The sequence below is a fragment of the Passer montanus genome, unplaced genomic scaffold (assembly GCF_014805655.1).
Source record: "Passer montanus isolate IOZ18808 unplaced genomic scaffold, ASM1480565v1 scaffold7, whole genome shotgun sequence".
Taxonomy (NCBI): Eukaryota; Metazoa; Chordata; class Aves; order Passeriformes; family Passeridae; genus Passer; species Passer montanus.
Genome location: NW_024372147.1, coordinates 15,753,621 through 15,775,616, shown reverse-complemented (window position 1 = coordinate 15,775,616; position 21,996 = coordinate 15,753,621). Strand labels below are relative to the sequence as shown.

Here is a 21,996-nt window from a genome sequence, read left to right as displayed (position 1 = left end):
GGAAACTAACATGAACCGATGTCATTGTAGGCCTTAATGAAACACAATGACTGCACAGTCAGTGACTCCTCAGGCTGGAATTTTGCTCATCAAATCATGCTGATCTTATCAGATGCTGCAGTTAAAAACAACCCTCCATTGCCACTTTGTCTAAATGAGAGCTTCAACAAATGTTGAAGTAGGCTTCCACTGTGCGAAAAGGCTCACGGTAGGAGGTCTTAAATGCTACCAAGAGAGGTGAAATTTTCTGGTGGTCCTTACTTGCTGAACTGTTTCACAAGGGCAACAGATTCTGCAGCGAGATACATGTATTGCTGTAAACATTTATAAAGGGCAAATAACGAGTTATAGTTTTGTGTCTATCTGCGATATTTTATGCCCAACCTGTCTTTCGCGTGTTATTAGACAAAATGTTGGTGCTGTATAAGGTAAGATCTCATATTCTAGAGCTTGACCAGAAGGCTTGTGGCACTAGCATGCCCAGTGCCATGCAGTAGCCAGAGCTCAGTGCTGCAAATAATTTTGAAATAATACTGCATCATTTTCGGCGTCACTGTTTGCATTACAGAAAGATCAATTACGATGCTATCAAGTCAAAAGAACGCCGGAAAACAGAAGGACTCTCTACTCCCCGATGCCTGATGTTAAAATCTTTAAGCCCGCTGTTGTATTTCTTTCCATTACGGCCCAGGGACGGCAGCAAGGAGAGTTTTTTGCCTCCCCTGGGGCGTGTGACACACAGCTCTGCCACGGGGCTGGCCGCATTCAGCTCCCGAACCCGTCCCGCCTGTCTGCCGGCGAAAAGTTTTAGGGAAAGCCGGTCCTGAAGAGGAATGCTGGAGAGAAACTACAAGCCAAGGCCTCCTTCTGCAGCATTACTGCACAAATTGTTTAAAACCCCTCCTCGGCGGCGGCTTACAGCTTCATTATTAGCACGGTTGGAAGCGCTTAAGAATGGAGGAGTTCCACCACGGAATTCTCTCTCTTCGCTTCCTTTTCTTTTCTTTTTTAATTTTCATTCTCCACAGGAGTGCCCGCCAGCAGCTGCTGTCCAACACGGAGACCCAGGCCCCGCACCAAAGCTGAACCTGGCACGGCTCCCTCCCGGGAACCGCCAGGGCCGCCACGCACGGCTCCGGCGGGCCCGCGGCACCCGAGCCGGGCAAATCCCTGTGCCCGCCCGCCGGCACGGCACGGCACGGCCTGGCACAGGAACGCACCGCGCGCGCCCGCCGGCTCCCAGCCAGCCCCGCCAATCAGCGTGCGACAGGAGCCGCCCGCGGGCGGGGCGGGGCTGGCGGCGTGCGCGCCCCCGGCCTGGCGACTCGATTGGCTGCTTTGCCGCCAAACCGCCCAATCGGAGGGCGCCTTGCGGAGGAACCCCGAGCCTATCGCAGAGGCGGTTCCTCTTCCGCTCGGGCAGTTTGAAACCGTCGGGGCCGGCGGCGCGCGGCCGCGGCCCGCAGGTGAGCGGGACCGGGACCGGGCTGCCCTGTCCTTCCCTTCCCACCCCTTCCCACAGCACCCTGCTCCTACCCGGGGACCGGGCTGTCCTGTCCTTCCCTTCCCACAGCACCCTGCTCCTGCCCGGGGACCGGGCTGCCCTGTCCTTCCCACAGCACCCTGCTCCTGCCCGGGGACCGGGGCCGGGGCCGAGCCGTCCTGTCCTGTCCTATCCTGTCCTGTCCTGTCCTTCCCTTCCCACAGCACCCTGCTCCTGCCCGGGGCCGGGGCCGAGCCGTCCTATCCTGTCCTGTCCTGTCCTTCCCTTCCCACAGCACCCTGCTCCTGCCCGGGGGCCGCACTGCCCCCCCAGCCCCAGCCCGAGTCTCCTGGGGGTGCCAGCGGGCACTCCCTGCCCACTGTTTGGGCTGGTTGCCTTGAGAGCCCTGTATAAGAAAAGCAAAGGAGAATCTCCTGTGTGTAATCCGCCGTACTCGCGGCTGCCTGACCGCCGCTGTGCGTCCCTGGTTTCTGTGGGCCGCTCTGGGACTGTCGCAGTTTGTGCCCGGCTGCCATGGCAGCCGCGGTGTCGGGGGCAGCTGCGGAGCTGCTGTGGGGAGGAGTGAAAGCGTGAGCAGCGCTGCCTTGCGAGGGGTGCGGGTAAAGGAAGGAGTGTGTCTTGCCTCTGCTGGCAGGAGGTGCATCACTGGCAGTGTGCCCCAAGGCTCAGTACTGGGCCCAGAACTGTTCAGCTTGTTCATCCATGACATGGATGAAGGGGCAGATGCCTCCTCAGCAAATTCACAGAGAACACAAAGCTGGGAGGAATGGCCAACACTCTGAAGTGCTGTGCAGCCCTTCAGGGACCTCGGCAGGTTGGAGGGATGGGCAGAGAAGAACTGTCTGAAAGTCAACAAAGACAAATGAAGGGACCTGCACCTGGGGAGGAAGAGCCTCAGGCACCTGGGGCTGACCTGCTGGGGAGCAGCTCTGCAGAGAAGGACCTGGGGGTCCTGGGGACAACAAGCTGTCCATGAGCCAGCAGTGCGTCCTCGTGACCAAGAATGCCAATGGTATCCTGGGGGGCATTGGGAAGAGCATTGCCAGCAGGTCATGGAAGGTGATCCTGCCCCTGTACTCAGCCCTGGTGAGGACACACCTGCCGTGCTGAGTCCAGTTCTGGGCTCCTCAGGACAATAGAGACATGGAGATCTGGGAATGGGGGAGCAGAGGCTACAAAGATGATGAGGGGGCTGGAACATCATAAGAGGAAAAGCTGAGGGAGCTGAGCCTGTTCAGCCTCAAGAAGAGATAACTAAGAGGAGACATCATCAATGTCTGTAATTATCTGAAGGGAGGGTGCCAAGGCAATGGAGCCAGCCTCTTCCCAGTGGTGTCAAGCAGTAGGACAAGAGGTAATGGGCAGAAACTGATACTCAGGAAGTTCCAGCTGAACATGAGGAAGAACTTCTATATTGTGCAGGTGACTGTATACTGGAACAGATTGCACAGAGAGATTGTGGAGTCTCCCTCATTGGAAATACTCAAAAACCACCTGGATGCAATCCTGTACCATGTGCTTTAGGATGACCTTGCTTAAGCAGGAGGTCTGGACTGGATGACCCAATATGGTCTGTTCTGACCTTGGTAGTCAGGATCCATGATTCTCTTTTGTAGGTGTTTAGTCCTGTGATCCAAATGAAACACTAAATTATTTGGAAAATATTACCTTTAGTTAAAAACAAAGCCAAACCCACAAAATCCTGAGCACAGCTTAATTAATTCAAAATTAAGGAGGAGAGCAACGATGCTGAGTCAGACCAAGGTCTTATAGTTGCATCCTGTTTCTTAAAAGTGTTACTACTGCAGTTGTATGCTTATGGTTTGGAAGAAACTGCTGCTGTTAGCAGGAATCTTTCTTTAATGAAGTCAAGAATATATTTTGGCAGATGCTTGGGTAAGTTTAGAAGAACCTGGTAAGCCTGAGGATGTTCTTCTCACTTGCCTTTCCCCATATATGATTTGCAGCTTAGCAAATTAGCTTGTTGACCCAGAGGTGGTCTCTTAATATCCCTTGATTTGTCTTTTAGGAACTTAGCCGGTAGTTTGTGGTACTTAGTGCTTGTTCACTGAGATCAAAGCTGACAAGTTATTCTTAGGCTGGCTTGGCTGAGCAGGGATCATCTTCTGAAGCTAAGGGAAGAAATGAAAGCATATGCCCAGTGGAAGCAAAGTCAGATTACGTGGGAGAAATACAGAAATTCAGCTCTCCATGGTAGACAAGAAGTTAATGTGGCCAGAGCTCAGTTAGACGTGAAGCTGTGGGGGACATAAAAAGTAGTTTTTAAAAATATGTCGATAATAAAAGGCAGTCCAGAAATAACATGAGCCTGTTACATGATGAGGATGATCACCTCTCAAACAGGGACATAGACAAGGCAGAGGTGAGTTCTTTGCTTCGTTCTGCAACATTAATGCAGTTGTCGATCACTGTCAGCATGGGTTCATGAGAAGATCCTGCCTGAGAATCAGGAAGTTCCAGCTGAACATGAGGAAGAACTTCTATATTGTGCAGGTGACTGTATACTGGAACAGATTGCACAGAGAGATTGTGGAGTCTCCCTCATTGGAAATACTCAAAAACCACCTGGATGCAATCCTGTACCATGTGCTTTAGGATGACCTTGCTTAAGCAGGAGGTCTGGACTGGATGACCCAATATGGTCTGTTCTGACCTTGGTAGTCAGGATCCATGATTCTCTTTTGTAGGTGTTTAGTCCTGTGATCCAAATGAAACACTAAATTATTTGGAAAATATTACCTTTAGTTAAAAACAAAGCCAAACCCACAAAATCCTGAGCACAGCTTAATTAATTCAAAATTAAGGAGGAGAGCAACGATGCTGAGTCAGACCAAGGTCTTATAGTTGCATCCTGTTTCTTAAAAGTGTTACTACTGCAGTTGTATGCTTATGGTTTGGAAGAAACTGCTGCTGTTAGCAGGAATCTTTCTTTAATGAAGTCAAGAATATATTTTGGCAGATGCTTGGGTAAGTTTAGAAGAACCTGGTAAGCCTGAGGATGTTCTTCTCACTTGCCTTTCCCCATATATGATTTGCAGCTTAGCAAATTAGCTTGTTGACCCAGAGGTGGTCTCTTAATATCCCTTGATTTGTCTTTTAGGAACTTAGCCGGTAGTTTGTGGTACTTAGTGCTTGTTCACTGAGATCAAAGCTGACAAGTTATTCTTAGGCTGGCTTGGCTGAGCAGGGATCATCTTCTGAAGCTAAGGGAAGAAATGAAAGCATATGCCCAGTGGAAGCAAAGTCAGATTACGTGGGAGAAATACAGAAATTCAGCTCTCCATGGTAGACAAGAAGTTAATGTGGCCAGAGCTCAGTTAGACGTGAAGCTGTGGGGGACATAAAAAGTAGTTTTTAAAAATATGTCGATAATAAAAGGCAGTCCAGAAATAACATGAGCCTGTTACATGATGAGGATGATCACCTCTCAAACAGGGACATAGACAAGGCAGAGGTGAGTTCTTTGCTTCGTTCTGCAACATTAATGCAGTTGTCGATCACTGTCAGCATGGGTTCATGAGAAGATCCTGCCTGAGAAACTTAATTCCCACGTACTTGATCAAGAGAAACCAGTTGATGTGATCTTTTTGGATTTCAGTAAAGCTTTTAGTACTCTCACAGTATCCTTCTGGAGAAAATGACCAGCACACAGCTGGATAACACATTATGTAATGGGTGAGTAGCTGGCTCATGAGGTGGGCACAGAGGGTTACAGTGGATAGGGTGACATCAGACAGGGGACCTGTCCCTAGGGCGTTCAACAGGGCTCCATCTTAGGCCTGCTGCTTTTCAACATCTTCTTAATTGACTTGGATGCAGGTGTTGAAGTAAGTTTGTTGACAATACTAAATTAGGTAGGCTGTTGATTTCCTCAAAGGCAGAAAATCTACCTGGGACAGGGCAACCCTGGATGTGAGAACAAACTGGAAAATCAGAGGTCTACCTGGGACAGGGCAACCCTGGATGTAAGAACAAACTGGAAAATCAGAGGCTGGAAAACAGCCCCACTGAAGTGGTCTGGTGAATCCTGGTCAATGGCAAGTTGTCCGGCAGCCAGGAGGGCCAGCCGTGTCCTGGGGGCATCAGGCCCAGCATCACCAGCTGGGCAAGGGAGGGGATTGTCCTGCTCTGCTCTGCTCTGCACTGGGGCAGCCTCACCTCGAGTGCTGGGGCAGTTCTGGGAGCCACAGTGTAAGAGAGACATTCTGCTATTTGAGAGCATCCAAAGGAGGGCAGTGAAGATGGTGAAGGGCCTTGAGGGGAAGCTGTATGAGTGACTGAGGTCACTTTGCTTTGTCACTTGTGGTGAAGGAACCTTTTGAGTTTTGAAAGACCAGAGAATAGTTTCAGTGATAGAGAGCTAGATCCACTTGATTGCAGGGAAGGGATATGATCTTGGAGAACTGAAAACAGAATTCTGGACAGTGGTCTTAAGTTATTGAACAAACTTTTGAGTAAAAGCCTTTCTTTTTGACTTCCTTGGACTTGTCTGTGTTCACACTGAACTCCGTTTGCCATCCTATTTCTCAGAAAAATCAATAGATTAGTTCTTTTGAAGTGTACTGAGAAGGGAAGGTATGACAATATTTGGAACTTCTGGCTGCAGATACACATATAATTCCTGTAATTGCTAGATAGTTGGTTCTTTGTGGTCTTCACTAATGCACACACATCTTTGAATAGATCCACAGTTTTTAGAGTAGTCAGGATCCACAATTTAAGAAACTATGTAGGAAAGCATATGAAGTTGAAGTTGTCTTTTTAGGATTGCAGAAGTATTTTTTGGTATTGAAAGACTTTATCAGCTAGAAGAAGGCACTATGTTATTTTGGACTTTGGTTGATGTCATGTAGTGGGTGGGCACAGTACAGCTTATACATTCTTATGTTGCTCTGTAGGAATTTTGTACTGAAACAGCCTGATAAACTAAAAGGCAATACAGTATGAATAAAAATGAGAGACTGACACAGGAGTATATCTGTAACTGCAACAACTGACATTGCTGCTTTGGGGTCTTTCCGTGTTTTCTTATAAGTTAGTGAAAATATTTCCATTATTTTGAGTATCTATCAGACAGTTTCCAGCATTATGAGACTGTTCAATCAGTTTAGTGCAGCGAATGGGCATTGATCCAGTTGTTACAGCAGAATCTGTTTCTGGGGAAAATGTTGGTGAATATATGTTTACGTACTGAAACTGAAAAATGAAGTTCAGCTTCTACTGTTTTATAGACTTACTTTGTGCAGAATGTCATCTGATGAGGAGAAAAGCACAAGTCCAGTTTTCCCAAATGACTTTGTTCAGGACAGTTCTCTTTCTTCAGATCCTCAGGTAGGACAGAGGCAATATAATTTGATTTACTGTCATAGCATTTTATTTGGCGCAGGATAACTATGAGGAAATCTAATTAAATGCCTGTGTTTTTTGTATTTTACATATACAGGAAAATAATAAAAATATTAGTGAAAAGAAAGTAGGCTGCAAAAAATACTGATTCTAAAATATGTTCAGTTATATTCCACTTCTGTGCATTTCACAAGAAATTTATGTAAGAATTCTTATCTAAACTTTAGAGTTTGATCAGCTGCAAGTAAAATTTGTTGTTTTCTTACCTTTTTTTCCCTAGTGTTATTCTCTATTTGTGTTAAGTCTTATCAAGAAGCCAGAATTTGACACAGTAGGATAGAAACCCATGACTTGTGAGAGATGAAGAGTAACTATATTTTAGGCTTTCACCATGATTCAGTTTTGTAAAAACTGATTTTTTTAATGGATTTATTTCCTCTGGAGTAGTATTATGCCCAAGTTAATCACAGAATTGCCTTTTGTTTTGTTTTTGTTTTTTACTTTCTGCATCAAACATATTAGGACATTCTGTAACTATAATACTGGGGGTTGCCTTTTCTGTGCTCATCATACTTTCAAGAGGATGCAATGATACTGGATTAAGTCTTTGTACCATTCTTTTGAAAGCAGCAGATTTTCATAATTTAATAATTAGCTATTCCTGTTTGCATAGTAGATTGTGTGGCTTTTTGCTTTGGTAGGATACAGTCCAAACCAGGACAGTTTTGGCAATAACATGTTTGGCTAGCTGCCTGCTAGAAGTGCATCTCCACATTTGTCACGTGGTGAAATGGGCATATCAGCAGCAGCACTGTTTAAGGGGTTTTCTTCTTTCTTTTTTTTTACCATTTGGATTGACTTCTACCTTTTAAACAACATTTTATGGGGCAGTTAATTTCTGCAGTTCATGTACTTCTCTACTTGTGCTTGTATCTCATAGATAAGTTTTCATAATCTTTGTTTAGGAATAGTAATGCATTTGTGTTTCCAATGCTTTTTATAGTCAGAGAACAAGATAAAAGCGTCATGCTACAAATTTTGAAGGACCAGAATTTTCTGTAATGAGCTGGTTGATTATCAAGGAGCTGTAAGGCCACCTGCTAGAGAATGATAAAATTATACTAATGAACAACTGTTTTGTGAATGAGAACGTGTCTAGAGAAGAATAATTCCAGTTGGAGGTGATCTACATCAGTCGTTGGCCAAAGTGCCATTTTGTGGCTGAGCAAAAGTTAAAGCATGTTATTAGAGGGCATTGTTCAAATGCCTCTTAAACAGTGACAGGTTGGTGGCATCAAACGCTCTCCCTAGGGAGGGAAGCCCATTCCAGTGTTTGATTGCCTTCTCAGTAAAGAAATGCTCCCTAATGTCAAATCTGATCCTCCCCAACACAATTTTGAACCATTCCCACTTATTCCATCCCTGGGTCCCAGGGAGATGAGATGGCCATCTCTTCCATTTCCGCTGCTCAGCAAGCTGTGCAGAGCAATGAGGCCCCTCAGCCTCCCTTTCTTCAAACTAGACAAGCCCAAAGCTACCCCTGGCAGGAGTTTGCTGCTGTTGAAAAAGAACAATACTGAGGTCACAGGTGATCAACAGGAATGTTGACAGGGAAGTACCCTACTCCATTTAGATAATTTTGGAAGGTCTGTTCTGTTTTGTTTGTTTGGGCCTTTTTGATAATGTGTTGCTTTTAACTAGAGACCAGCTTATTACTTTTTCCTTACAAAGAGATCCACTGGCTCTTAGACAATTTCCATTACTTATAATTATTACTTATAATTTTTCCATACTTATAATTATTACTTTATCCATTCAATATATTCTTGCTATATTGTCTAGTTACCTTGACTACAATCCTCTGCAGTATCTGTATATTTTTATTTTAAAAATAGGAAAAAATTATCAAAAAAACTTCTGATTTTTTGGTGCCATTTGCTCATTGTATCACTACATTTTCTTCTACAAAATCAAGGCATTAAGTAGTCAAAACTCCACAGACTTCAGGTCATAGAATTATATTCCTCTAGTTTTATACATGAATAGAATTGTTTGCAGTTAATGAAAGAGCTTGAAAGTTCTGTTTAAAGCAGAACCATAATAATAAACCAAAGATATATTGTTAAATTTATTATGGTTTTATTTTAAATGTACCGGTCAATATTGCATTCCAGTTGCAGCATACTTGTTATGGAGTATTTAAGATTGAGGTAATACACTTAAGCACTCAGTGTTTCCGTACATATTCCCACTGCTGTCTCCAGGATTTTTTTTTTTCCCATGTGTCTAAGTTTCTGATTACAGCTGGGATACATTGCTTTCTTTAATATTTGCCTTTCAACTTCATTCCAACAGTGTTGTAATATTGTAATTTATAAACATTTATTTCCAGATTTGTCACTGGATGCTGTCTATTGACACTTTCTGTTGGCGCGCAAGCGTGCGTATTCCTGTACAGATTGGATTCTTTGAGTTTTCATAAAAGAATTAGAATTTGAAAGAAATTTCCTGATGTAACTTGATATGCGTATTTTGAATGCTAGGCATTATTATAGTAGGCCATATTGCATGACAATGAATAAGTTGGGTGACTCAACGTGAGACACCCGCTTGCATCTGACATCTAGCCTACTAGGTCCTTTGAATTGACTGACATAATCATGGAAGCAGCTGGATCAGCTCTGTCTGAGAACTAACTTGTTTGTTGGGAAGAATTAATTTAAAATTGCTATTTGGTTACATGATGTCTTAGAAGACAGAGGTGTGATCTAACATCTGCAGAATCACTAAATTTTTATTAGTTAAGGCTAATATTGGCTTTTTTTACTCAGCTGAGATTTTGCTGCAGGGAATTTGGTATGGTTCCATGTAGTTCATGATTGAGTAACAGATGTAATGGTATCTGTTTTCTTCTTTTGATATCTTACAAAATTTAAACTGTATACATTTAGAAAGACATGGCTGTGGAAAAATTGATAGCTTGTTGATTTGCAGCTAACTGTACCTTTTACATGGATTGTGACACACTTGCATGTCCAAAAGATACATCATGTATTTGTAATTGTGTAGCTTCCTATACATTTATTTAGGCTTTTACTTTGAATGTGATGAAGATGGGAAATGAACATTTAAATGGAAACTAGAATTCAGATTAAATGTACCAAACCTAGCTTCTTAAATTCTCTAATTAGTTGAAACACATAAAAATATACAAGTTACACTGGGTGTTTTGAAGTGTTATCCTTCTCAGTTGTTAGATTCAAAAACATATTGCATGTAATTGGTACCTTTCATTGATTGTTTTCACTCTAACTTCCCCCAAGTTTAAGAGGAAATTAATTTTTGAGGTCACACTTGGTTTCTGAGGTTTGATCTCATTAGGATACTGAATAGAACTAATGTGATTATACTAAGTGAAGAAAAAAATAACTGCTAGTGACCTGGTTTAGTATTTTCCAATGGACATTGTTTTCCAAATCTTTAATTAGTAGATTTGTTTTAGTAAGCAATTGTTTAATGAATCACTAGATTGTATGTTTAAGCTATAATACAGATTGTTTATGGTTTCACAATGAACTCTGAATACTTTGATCCTGAAAATCTGTTTCATCAGGAGGTTTAAAAAAATATTAATTGACTTAGTTTGGTGAGTAGCATAATGTCACATACCAGTTAGATAGGTTTATAGCTTCTTAATAGGAAAGCTGCTTTCTAAGTTATATATACACATTCCTTATACCTGTAATTTTAAGAATAAATAATATAAGGTGAGAATAATTATATCCACTCTAAACAAAATGGTGTATAATCAAATCTCTTTTGATGATTGGCTTTACAACTTCCACCAAAGAAATTGTTATGATACATAGTGAAGTGTGACTGTGTTCAGTAGCATCTTTGTCGTGGCTAAAAAAAATAGATGTTTTTCCTTGAAGCACTAGTAGTAGTGATTAGAAATAATAATGGCTGATTAATAACTTACATGATCAGGGACTGGAGTTTTTTTCCAGTTCTTGTTTTAGATGCCTATTTATAGTATCCAATGCTGGAATCTCAGAGTCTTTCTGTGCAGCTATTAGTGCATACAGTTGTAATCAGAAGGAATGTGAACATTAAACAAGAGAAAGTTAAATTATTATAGTCACTGTAGGAAAACAGCTCACTTTTGCAGCTTTAGGGGAAATCCCATTATTTAGACCATAATAATAAAAAAGAAACCTCTCAAAATTATAAAAAATAATATGCACTTCTTTTTACATATGCTTAATTTTTTAAAAATGTAATTGTAGTTTTATAATTCTTTGTCACCGCTTTGCAACAGGATGAATATGAAGAGCTGTTTTGTTATACTGCAATGACTCCGAAGTTTGAGCAGTGTGTCTCAAAGTTGCTAGAACCTGCCTCAGCACAGAGACCACCTGAAAGAGTTTCCAGGTTAACAGATTATGCCAGTCACCATAATACTCCAGGTAGTATGCCCAAGGCTATGTGTTGTACTTACAAGAACAATGATGGAACTTTGACTTAAATTTTTTAATAGCTTTAGTTTGAAAAATACATGTACCTCATTTGTAGTACATTTACATTTTGCACAAGAAACGTAGGAAGGCATAGTCTCTGAAGGGTTCTCTCTCTGGCATCACGTTCAGATGACAGTGTTGATGTGCTGGCAGTTCTTTGTGTTTTGTGGTGCAGATATTATTAAAGGTGGTTGGTGTAATAACAGAAAAAGGGATACCCTTACAGTATACTTCATTGAAATTTGATGGGTCACAGCTGGTTTTCCTCAAACTGGTATGGCTGTGATAGAGAAATACATACAGAAACAATGATTCAATGTAAAGGACGATTACCTTAAAAGGGCTTTGTGTAGTGATGATTAATCATGTCACTACATGAATGTCATTCTTACTTTCTTAGTTCAATCCTGTTATTCTAATTTTAATTTATTGCTTGGTATTTTATTTATCCATGTTACTAATGCATCACAAGACACTAAACTTAGTGTCTTGTGATGCATTAGTAACATGGATATTTTTGATTGTGTTGTTTGCTTCTGTCACTAGTGTTTAGCTTGAGAATCTTGCTTTGCTGTTAATTTGGTTCAGAAGAAATAGTAAACAAATACACCTGCATTATTTCTTTGCTAGAAAGTTAAGCATAATCAGGAAAAACTGACTTTAAACTAACTTATATTCTTTATCATGCTATTTAATTATAAAAATATTTAGCTATCTTTTTGTCTTCACTTTTATAACCTTTGTGGATGGCTTTATGTCTGCTGTTTAGAGGAACAAGTGACATATTTATACCTTCCAATTTGGAAGTTTGGTCTGTACTATTTTTTTAAGTTTTTAGATTCTAAAGCAATGGCTAGACAATCTGTGTGGAAGGATTAAGGCTGCAGGAGCTAGCAAGTGGTAGCTGATGACAGCTACATAATGACCTGTAGCCCTTCTGTCCATTGTATCTTGCCTCTGTCCTGCTCTCACCTTGACCTCATGGCACACTCCTAGGATACACCAGGCCTTAGCATGAGCTGTGAGTTAGCCAAAATCTGAGCAGGACATAAGTGAACAGTTCCAGCACAAGCAGAATGTCTGCAGTACACAGATCACAGTGCAGCTGTGACTCCTGTTGCCAGTCTCTGTATATGAACTTATCATGACACAAGCTGTCCCCAGTTGCTGTGACAGTTTGTGTGGGTTAAAGCCAGCTCAAGTCTTTTGATATGTTGAAAGTTCATTTTGCTGATTGCTTAGTTTTTATACTGTGCTGGCTCAAGCCATGCTTGTCTGGGTAGGACAGAAATGTGTTCAGCGTTCAGTTAACTAAGGCCACTTACACAACCAGTTGATCCTCTCAACTGGTGCAGCCTTTTGTGAGAAACAAAAGCCACCCAGAGCCCCTTCCTGTGTTGAGATAACTTCAGCTTCCTTTAAAACAGCTGTGATCACTCCCTGTATATTCTTCCCAGAGCTCCATGAGCAGAGTATTTACCTCCTGTGGATGTTCTTCCATTGCTGATCAGTCACATTGTAAGTCACCGATTGTCAGGATTCAGGTACACTTGCAAAACTCTTGATTTGTAGAGTAGTTAATGTCAGCTGCTGGAACTTTCTCAGCCTGAGTTGATGTCCTTAAAACAGTAGAAAATTTCAAACCCAGCTATGTGGAACTATATTATGGAGCATAATAATTCTAATTTGGGTATTGTTCTCAGTGCTCTGTGCTTAGAGTTTTGTCTCCCAGTTTGAGTGGAATATAGTTTTCTAAGGGATTTTTTTGTGATGTATAATTCTGCTGTTCATAAGAAAGACTATCAATATCAAAGCACTAGACATTGTGCTTTTTTTGGTACATGACTGTATACTCTATTTTCTATCATATTTGTCTGAAGAGAAAATTGTAGCCAGCCACCCAGTCTCCTGTCTCTCTGTAACTCTTTTGGGTTATGCTCTTACTTTTTAATTTTTTTTCGGGGCTGTATTGGGTTTGTAGTAGTGAGCATGCTACAGGGGTGCCTTCTGTGAAAAGCTTCCAGAAGCTTCTTCCATGTCCAATAGAGCCAGTCCCTGGAAGCTCCAAAGGATGGGAGTGCAGCTGGCTAAAACTGACGTAATTTGAAATGGTGGTAATGCCTCTGTGATAAGAGATTTGAGAAGAAAAAGTTTCACATAGTCAAATTAGAATAGTCATTTGCAAGTTCTTGTTAATTGTCATTAACAACAGGGAAGCTAAACATTTTTAGAACAGGGAAAAGAAATAATCTTATACTTGATGGTGATCAAAATTTTGCATTGTAGTTCTCATTAAAAGACTTGTATTGCTCGTTACAAGGAACCACTCAGGTATTTATTATCCTAGCAAAAGGCAGCACCCTGCAAAAGACAATTTGTCTGTTTCAAAATGGGAAAAAGGTGATTAAAGACAGTAAAAAAGGTGCTTATGAACTTCCCAGAGAACACAAGAGACAAGAAGAATATTTACACAGACTTATTCTGCTTCTGTCAATTAAAATGCTATCAACAAGTTTCCTTTGCTTTGCTACTTTATCAAAACATGTGTTTGCTGTTCAAAATATCACTATGTCTTCTCAGTCTGGGAGAGAGATGGGTCATACCTCCTAAAGATAGAGCTGGAAACAATCTAGTTGTAAAAAGGTTATTTCAACTTCTAGGAAAAGATCTGATCAAAATCTTGACCTCTTCTGTGTAATCACTACTATTGATTGACAGTGATTATATATTGAAGTAGTGTTGACCACAGTGTTAATGCCCTCAGAATATCTTCTTTTTTCATGATGGAAATAACATGACTTTGAATGAACAGTGAGAAAACTGTTAAGTTCAAGTTTAATACTATACCTCTAATGCTTAAATTCAAGCTTAATAGTCTGCCTCTAATGCTGATCAAGTGGGATTGTTTACCAGGTTTTTTCCTGAAGGATAATTAATTTTTTTGTTAAACTCCATTCTTTTGGCTCTGCTTGCTTGCTCACACTAAAAATCAGGCTTTTTGAAATTTGCTGTAATGCTGCTACTATGTTAAAATAACAAAATCATAAATTATTAGGTTAGTGTTCTGTAACTGTAAAACAAAATGAATGAATGTACTGAGCATGGAGTTAAAATCTGAAAGTTTGCTCTTTTGCAGAGCTTCTCAAGTTTACAATGTATTTTCCCCTTCTCCATATGATGGTATTGGGACAACAGAGTTTCCAATGCCATGTGATGCCTTCTGAAATGAATTTCTGGTTATGAAGTGTTCTTTGGTCTGGATGCTACCATTATGGTTGTAGAATTCTGATTACTGGTAATCTCTATTTGTTGCAGAAAATTTAAGTATACATTGTATCTTCCCTAACAGCTTTCAGTCAAATAAGAAAAGTAATTGGAATAAACATGCTGTACTATTAAATTCAGTTCGATGTCCAAATGTTTTTAAACTTTGAAGCATAAAACTTCATTTCCTGTTCTTGTTACCAGTTGAGTTGATTAAATTTGAAAATTACTAAGACTGGAGCAGTAAATTATTTGTTGCAGAGACGTGCAATGATGACTCATACCCAAAGAGTGGAAAAAAATCCTTCTCTTTGAGCCTGCCAGTCCTCAGTATATATTCATTAAACTTCTTAGAACATTTTAGCAAATTGCTGTGCTCAGCTTGGGCCACTAATAACATGTAATGTGGGAGAGCAATGTCAGAGCTTATTTTCTTAATAAAAGCAGAAAAAGTCAGAACTAGAACACAGAAAAGCTCAACAGTAGTAACAGACATCTGGATAAACAGCTAATTTCATTATCTCCATCTAGAGATTTGTTGCAGTAAATGCATGTGGAGGTTATTTAATAAAGTACATTTCTATACTTATCATATCCAAATGGTTCCAGTATCATTGATACCTCAACACACTGTAACTGAATGACATCATATAATTCTATGGAAGGAAGGAATAGAGGTGACAGAAGGAGACCATTAGAAATAAGAATTAAATTAATATGTGTACAACTAGAAAATTATGGCAATGCTGGAAGGCCAAGATGAATTTCGTAAGATGATGTTATAAACATGTAACAGATACACATGGTGGATTCAGTGAAGATGATATACATCGTATGGTAAATGAGAGAAATGAAAGCTGTGTTAGGATAATCTGTTCATAGGGAGAATTAAGGGGAAGGGAGTGATGAACTACTGTGATTCTCACAATATGGCAGTTGTCAGACTATTAATATCCTGCTTTGATTGGTTATGTTTTGTTCTGTTGGGCATTGTTTTTTGGTTTTTTTTGGAAAGTATCTTACAAACTGTGCTGTGTAAGATATCTTTGTAATCTAACCAAGTAGTAGAAGTTTAAAAATAAAAACAAAGCCTCATGTATTTCATGTCACAACTGAAGGAGTGACATGCAAGAATGAGGAAAAGTGGTGAAGGACAGAACAGTGAATATTTGACAATGGTAACAGTGCCAGATAATTTTATTGTCAGATGCCAGCCAGATTCTTCATCACAGAAATTAGATGTATTTTAAGTAATCTGGCTCATCTGTCTGGCATGTCACGTATTTTGGACATTTTTACAAGCAACAAGTATTAAAATTCTGCAACTACTTTAGCAATACTTCTGTCATTTTCAAGAGAATCAATGACAAAAAACTGAAGCCTGATTTTAATATACTCTGTGATGGGAATAGTCTCTTTATGCTTCTGTAATAGGGTAGAACATTTAGCTATAGAAATAACTCCTTTAGCTCTAGCTGGTGTTAATTTTATGATGCGTGGTTGTGTATTACCTTGAGAGAAATATCAAAAAGCAGTTGTAACTGCTTCTACATCATGGTTCCTCATTATTTCCCTTTTGTTTTAGAGCATGAGTATAGTAGTTTTGTGGCAGGGAGTATTAGCCAGACAGCTCTTCTCGTTTCCTTAGGAAAGAAAACCTAACAGTAAAAATAACTATAAAAGAATATCAACCATCAGGCTCTGCCTTAAATAAATTAGAAACGCACTTTTCTAGTGTCCACTGAAGATACTGCTTTGTGACAGATAAGCTTATCTCTTCTAGGTTGAATAAAAAAATAGTATCCATCAGACAATACTTGTTTTCAGAAGTGAAGACTAAAATGTTGGAAGTTTTCTCTGTTTATGAACTTTTTTGAAGTTGTTGTGTTTGTTGTTATTAGCAGGAATCTGCTGATACCTCTTTTATTCAGTTGTCAACTCATATAACAAATTTTCTGTAAGGAATAACTAAATATAAAACAATATTTTACTTCCCAAGTTTACTTAAATATTGACTTTATTCTCAGCTCAAATGCATGCAAACTAGCTTTGGGGCAGGGATTAACTTTTCTTGCAGTGGAACCTAGTCACAGCTCCTCCTCTAAAGGTGAGGATTTATTGTATAAGGCATTATATAAATTCATGGTAGATACATCCTTTCTCAAATTGCGTGAACGCTAATTAGATAAACAGATTTAAGGCTTTAAGAAAAATGGATGCAGGTACATATAAACATCAAAATATATCCACAGGCTTCTTTGTGAATTCGTAAAGGAACACCACAGACCTCAGGTATTTACAGGCTCATTGAGAAAAAAAACCCAGAAGTTAGTAGATTGTTGACTTGAGATGTAAATTGTCAAGAAGCCTGCCTTTAGAGATGTTCTTTCTGGCTCTATTTTTAGTGCTTGCTGTGATCATTCTCTTTCAAATTAAGATACTATATTATTAAGATATTAAGATACTGTATTTTAAGGGTGCACTACTTTTGAATTTACTAATGTTACAGTAGGATTGTCATTTTAAATATATGTGTCCAGGAGGTATGTATTAGAATTGGATTGTTTTTTCTTACATGGGGTTTTTCTTACATTCTTTCTGATGTGATAAATATTTTGTTTCCTTTTACCAATGCCTGTCTTCTGACTTCCACCCACAATGTTGACCAGTGAGCCTTTCCAGAGTGTCAGTTCTTATTCGCTTGTTTCATTTTCAGTCTCAACATCAGTGAAGCAGGCTGGTATGGAACAACCTGCTCTTCCAGAAGCAACTTCTTCCACACATAGTTCAAGAGAAGTCAGCAAAACCACAGTGACTGAATTAACTTCACCAGATGGAAATGTGACTCAGATAGAAAATATAGTTGATCTCTGGAGTGGAAATCTTAAGGTATTTATATTGTATGGAATCCTTAAAAGTCATTCAGAGCTATCAGTGCATGGTAGAGTTAGTGCAGGAGATTGCAGTGTGATTGCTGGGAGAATGGTATGTTTTGTTGTTGCATATTGCATATAAGCATATGTAGCACAGACTGTTGTTTTTCAGAAACTTTGGAATAACTGTTTCCATTAGGAATGTTCAGATATCATGATTATTTAATTAATTGTTAATTGTGTCTGGTAATACAGCTGTACACAGCTTGTATAATGAAGGTATCACTGCAAATATTTGTGTCTCCATAATTGCTAAGTGTTTCAAGATTAAAATAATAGAAAGGAGGGAATAGTTTAAACTCATTGCATTACTGTCATCCTCTTACCTTTTCAGACAAATATTCTGACTGAACTGAAAAATTGGGAACTTAATTTGATTCAACATCACAAGCTTCAAATGAAACAAGAGAAAGAGAAACATGCCACACAAGTGAAACAACTGCAGAATGAGATTGAAAACCTGAAAGAGTTACTTCATACTTATGAAATCTCTATTAGCAGGAAAGATGAGGTAGTAACTCCATTTCATATCTTAACAGATCCTCTTTGTTTAAAAATATCTACACTAAATTTTTTGGTCCATTTCTTTGAACAACTTTTTTTTTTAAGCAAGTAACATAGAGACATAAATAATGCATTCAGATGGTATAATAGAAACATAATAATGGTTGCTAATAGAGTTGTCTATATTAACAATGAAAACACATCATATGTGCATACTTTGCATTCTTTGCTCCTTAAATCTAGAATCTACTCTTTTTTCTCATTTATTTCATGAAGATCACACAGGCATAGGTGAGTCTATTAGCTCTTATGCTTCAAAAGCCTCTAAATTTTCAAATATTAGATTGGTTTACCTCAATTTTAAATGGGCAGCAGTCTCATAAAGTTGAGGAGCCTCTATTTTAAGATTCTTAGGAATTCTACATTTGTACCTATTCATAAGATTGGACATTTGGAGTCTCTGGTTTATACTTTCCTGCTGGCAGCAGTGCAAACAACTTGAAAATTAACCAGAACTGTGAAAGCAGATATAAAATCTTGGCAGTTTTACAATCACACAACATAATTGAGTCTTCTTACTGCCACCCTGAACATATAACCTAGTATTTGAGAACACTTAATGGAGTTTGGGTTTCTAAATCCTACTTATATTTTTAAAAAAACATACATTACAGGAGTTAAAATGTGAATGTATATGGTGTTCTCTGTTCGTTTGGAAACAGACTAATCTTACCAAGAAAATATAAATGTTGTAACATTACAATAACTGGATTAGTCTTGTACCATGTAATTAGTACCTTGTGCATGGTTATTTCAGCCTATACCTTTCAAACATCTAATTCTGTTGAATATCATTGTATGTCAGTCATATTTAATGTGCCATAATTCTCAACGATACTTTAAAAGCCCTATTTTGTTTTCTGCTGCCAAAGAAATTATTTCTTCAGCCAATTTTATAGTTCTGCTTCTAAGAAAAAAAAAAAAAAACACAAACATTTGAATAGAAAATTCAAATGTTGCCACCTGAATGGAAGGTGGCAGTGCTTCCATGCTTCTGCATATCATTCCATAATTATGAAATCTGCTGTATCCTGATATGGACATAAACCAAGGTCCATCAGCCTCACAAACAGTACAACTATTAGATTCTTATCTCACATTGTAAATCTTAAATGCTTTTTATTTGCAAAAATATGCTAATTAACAAAAACAGACTTAGGCTAAGACTTCTAGTGTGTAGCAGTATGTATGCAGCTTTGAAATTTGATTTTTATGACACTTTTTCAACAAAAGTAGTTAATATATTAATTTAATTAGTTTTAATTTTTATTTTAGGTATCATTAATTAAATTGATGCATGTTCAATAATTATTACTTGTAATAAATGCAATATAATGTTAACATATGCTAGCATGTATTGTCATAAAATATTGTTCTCAACAATATTTATGCAGAGTTAAAATATTTGCATTATTGCCCAAAGTCCCAGGATAGGTCCCTGTCGACCACTGGAGTTGCTCATATATGGCTGATGGCAGGATCTAGCTTAAGAAGTTAGGCAGAAGTAGGGAGTAATATTCAGATTTGGTCTACCAAATTTGCATCATACCTGTCTTAATTTTTAGTTGGGGAACCTCAGCTGTTTATGCGTACTCATAAAATTTAGAGATTGCTGGTAAAAGTCCCCAGTTGCAGTCTCTGTCCAGTACGACATCCTGCTCTCAAATGTTTTAATTGCTATAAGCTTATATAGTATCTTTCATGAGAACTTCTAAAGAGAGTAACAATTTCTAATAAGGTTTTTCTGGTTTATAACAATGACTTAGCTTGTTTATTCTTTTCAGACAAGTGAAACAAACTTCTGTATAAATGGTTTTGATTTATTAAAATTCTCTTTGAAGTAATAGGTTCTTCTGATGTTATGCGACGGTAACATTTAATTATGAGAAGGTAGCTCAGAAACCACCAAATGTAGGAGGAAATAACAATTCAGTTGAACTTTTCCTAAAACTACACAATGGAAGTGCCACAATCTGAGTGTCAAAGCCACAGGAATTTTACTTCTCATTTGAACTCTGATTATTGTTTCTTACTTGATTACAGTAAGGGGAAGTTTCAATAGAAAGCATCTGTTAAAAGCAAATGCTTTAAGTGAAAAATAACTGAGACATAAAGACATTCTCTTTGATCTTACAGTGATCATAGATATTGAAATAGTGTTAATGAATATTTTTGCAGGTAATTACAAACTTGACCCAAGCATTAGAAAAGCAAAAGCAGAGAGTAATGTTGATGAGAAAGTTTACACTGTGGCGGATTCAGCATGTTAAAGCCAAACAAGAGGTATGTGCACAAAGTCAAAATGCAGTGAAAATTAAACCTGTGAACTCAAAAGAGTCAGAGCTGCTGCAGTTCCTGTTACAGTTTGAAGAAATCATGGTGTTTCTGTTTTGATGTGTTTGACAATGTCAAATAACAGTTTGAAAATATCAGTTCTAAAAGGAATGTTGCTGTCAGAACACTCTCTGGAATGGGAAAAAAACTGTTGTCTGCTGACTATTTTGAAATATAGAGTTGCTTTAAAGTAGTTTTTAAACAGTCCTGAAGTCTAAATTTATTCAAAAGGTAAGTGTTTTACAGTAACTATCTGCAATCTGTGATTGCAGGTTTTAAATGATTCCTGCAGTGAATCCAAATGTGCCACATACCCAACAAACGGCTTCATACTTCTCTTTACACTGTGTATGTGAGGTTGTTGTTTGAGTGTCATTAAACAAAGAGTACGACCACTGTTGTGTGTAACCTAGGAGTTCACAAGTATGTTTTCTCATGGTGAGGACAGTAATGTGCCATGGGCACGTGTGCAGAGGCAACACTGAGCTGCTGACGCTGCTTGTGTAACACTTCACTGCAGGAACTTAACTTCAGGGGTTCCTAGAGTGGTCTGTGTAATAAGCTGTAAAACAATCATCCACAGTAGAGTGCTGAACTTTTTAACAACAGTGAACTTTTGTATGATGTGGTTGTATTTACTTCCTAAGGAATATGCAATTAGAATGGCAGATACACATTTCCAGACAGCTTTGATGAAGAAAGTGTGGGCCGCATGGCGCTCTGTTAGTGAAGAAAGATGGAAAGACAAAGTAGCAAGAGCCTGTCAGTTAAGGGCAGAAGATGTGTGTGTTCAGCTCACCAATGATTATGAAGAGAAAATTGCAGAGGTAAAATTAATTTTTCTTTCCTTCTTTTGCTCCTTGACTCCAAACCCCTGTTCCTCCAAAGCATGTCTTTCTCTACAAACCTAACAAACATGAGTATTTTCAAGTAGAACAGAGCTCCCAAGTATGCAAGAAGATCTGAATGGATCTAAGATCTGTTATGTTTTTAGACATGCCTTTTTCTCCCTGCATCTGATATAAAATGTTGCCAATCTGCAGGCACAGGTGAAATAAATTGTATTTTCCTGAAATAAGGCAAATCTTTGTTTGCCTACTAATGGGAATGCCATTGGTTTTCTAACAGCATTGTTAGTATGGGCTATGCATTTTGAGGCCTTAATGAAGGAGACAATGGAAATAGAAGACAATTATTTCTTTGAATGATCATGATGAGTACAATATTTTTTTTCTTTAATAGCTATTCTGTTAAAGGCTGAAATTAAGTTTGATTTTTCTTTAGCTCACTAAATAAGTTTGTTAAAGAATTTTCAGAGCTTAAGGTGAACTTGTCAACCAATTGTCAACAACGCAATTGTGCGTTGGTACGTACTAAGTAATCAGTTTTAAAATATTACTTTCAAGAGCTTTGTATTTCAGCATTAAACCGAGAATTTTAAGAACAGGATTACCAAATGTGTCTTAACAGCACAGCACAAAAACCATAAGCAGCAACTTGCTCTGATATT

The 21,996-nt window shown here is 38.9% G+C and overlaps 1 protein-coding gene across 7 annotated transcripts in view; it reads left to right on the top strand.

The window, feature by feature from the left end:
- Window positions 1-1,429: 1,429 nt before the first annotated feature.
- POC5 (POC5 centriolar protein) overlaps window positions 1,430-21,996 on the top strand; it is a 37,265-nt gene continuing 16,698 nt past the window's right edge. For 4 of the 7 annotated variants that reach the window (XR_005629897.1, XM_039729794.1, XM_039729791.1 and 1 more), the window contains exons 1-7: window positions 6,628-6,856; window positions 9,264-9,311; window positions 11,193-11,340; window positions 17,372-17,544; window positions 17,923-18,099; window positions 20,331-20,435; window positions 21,134-21,313. Coding sequence is in view for 6 of the 7 variants with exons in the window: in XM_039729794.1 (XP_039585728.1) it covers window positions 6,773-6,856; window positions 9,264-9,311; window positions 11,193-11,340; window positions 17,372-17,544; window positions 17,923-18,099; window positions 20,331-20,435; window positions 21,134-21,313 (915 nt within the window). In the remaining variant the exon portion in view is untranslated. Of the gene's footprint in view, window positions 1,467-6,627; window positions 6,857-9,263; window positions 9,312-11,192; window positions 11,341-17,371; window positions 17,545-17,922; window positions 18,100-20,330; window positions 20,436-21,133; window positions 21,314-21,996 lie in introns of those variants that run through there. The other 3 variants (XM_039729790.1, XM_039729792.1, XM_039729795.1) reach the window with 3 other exon arrangements.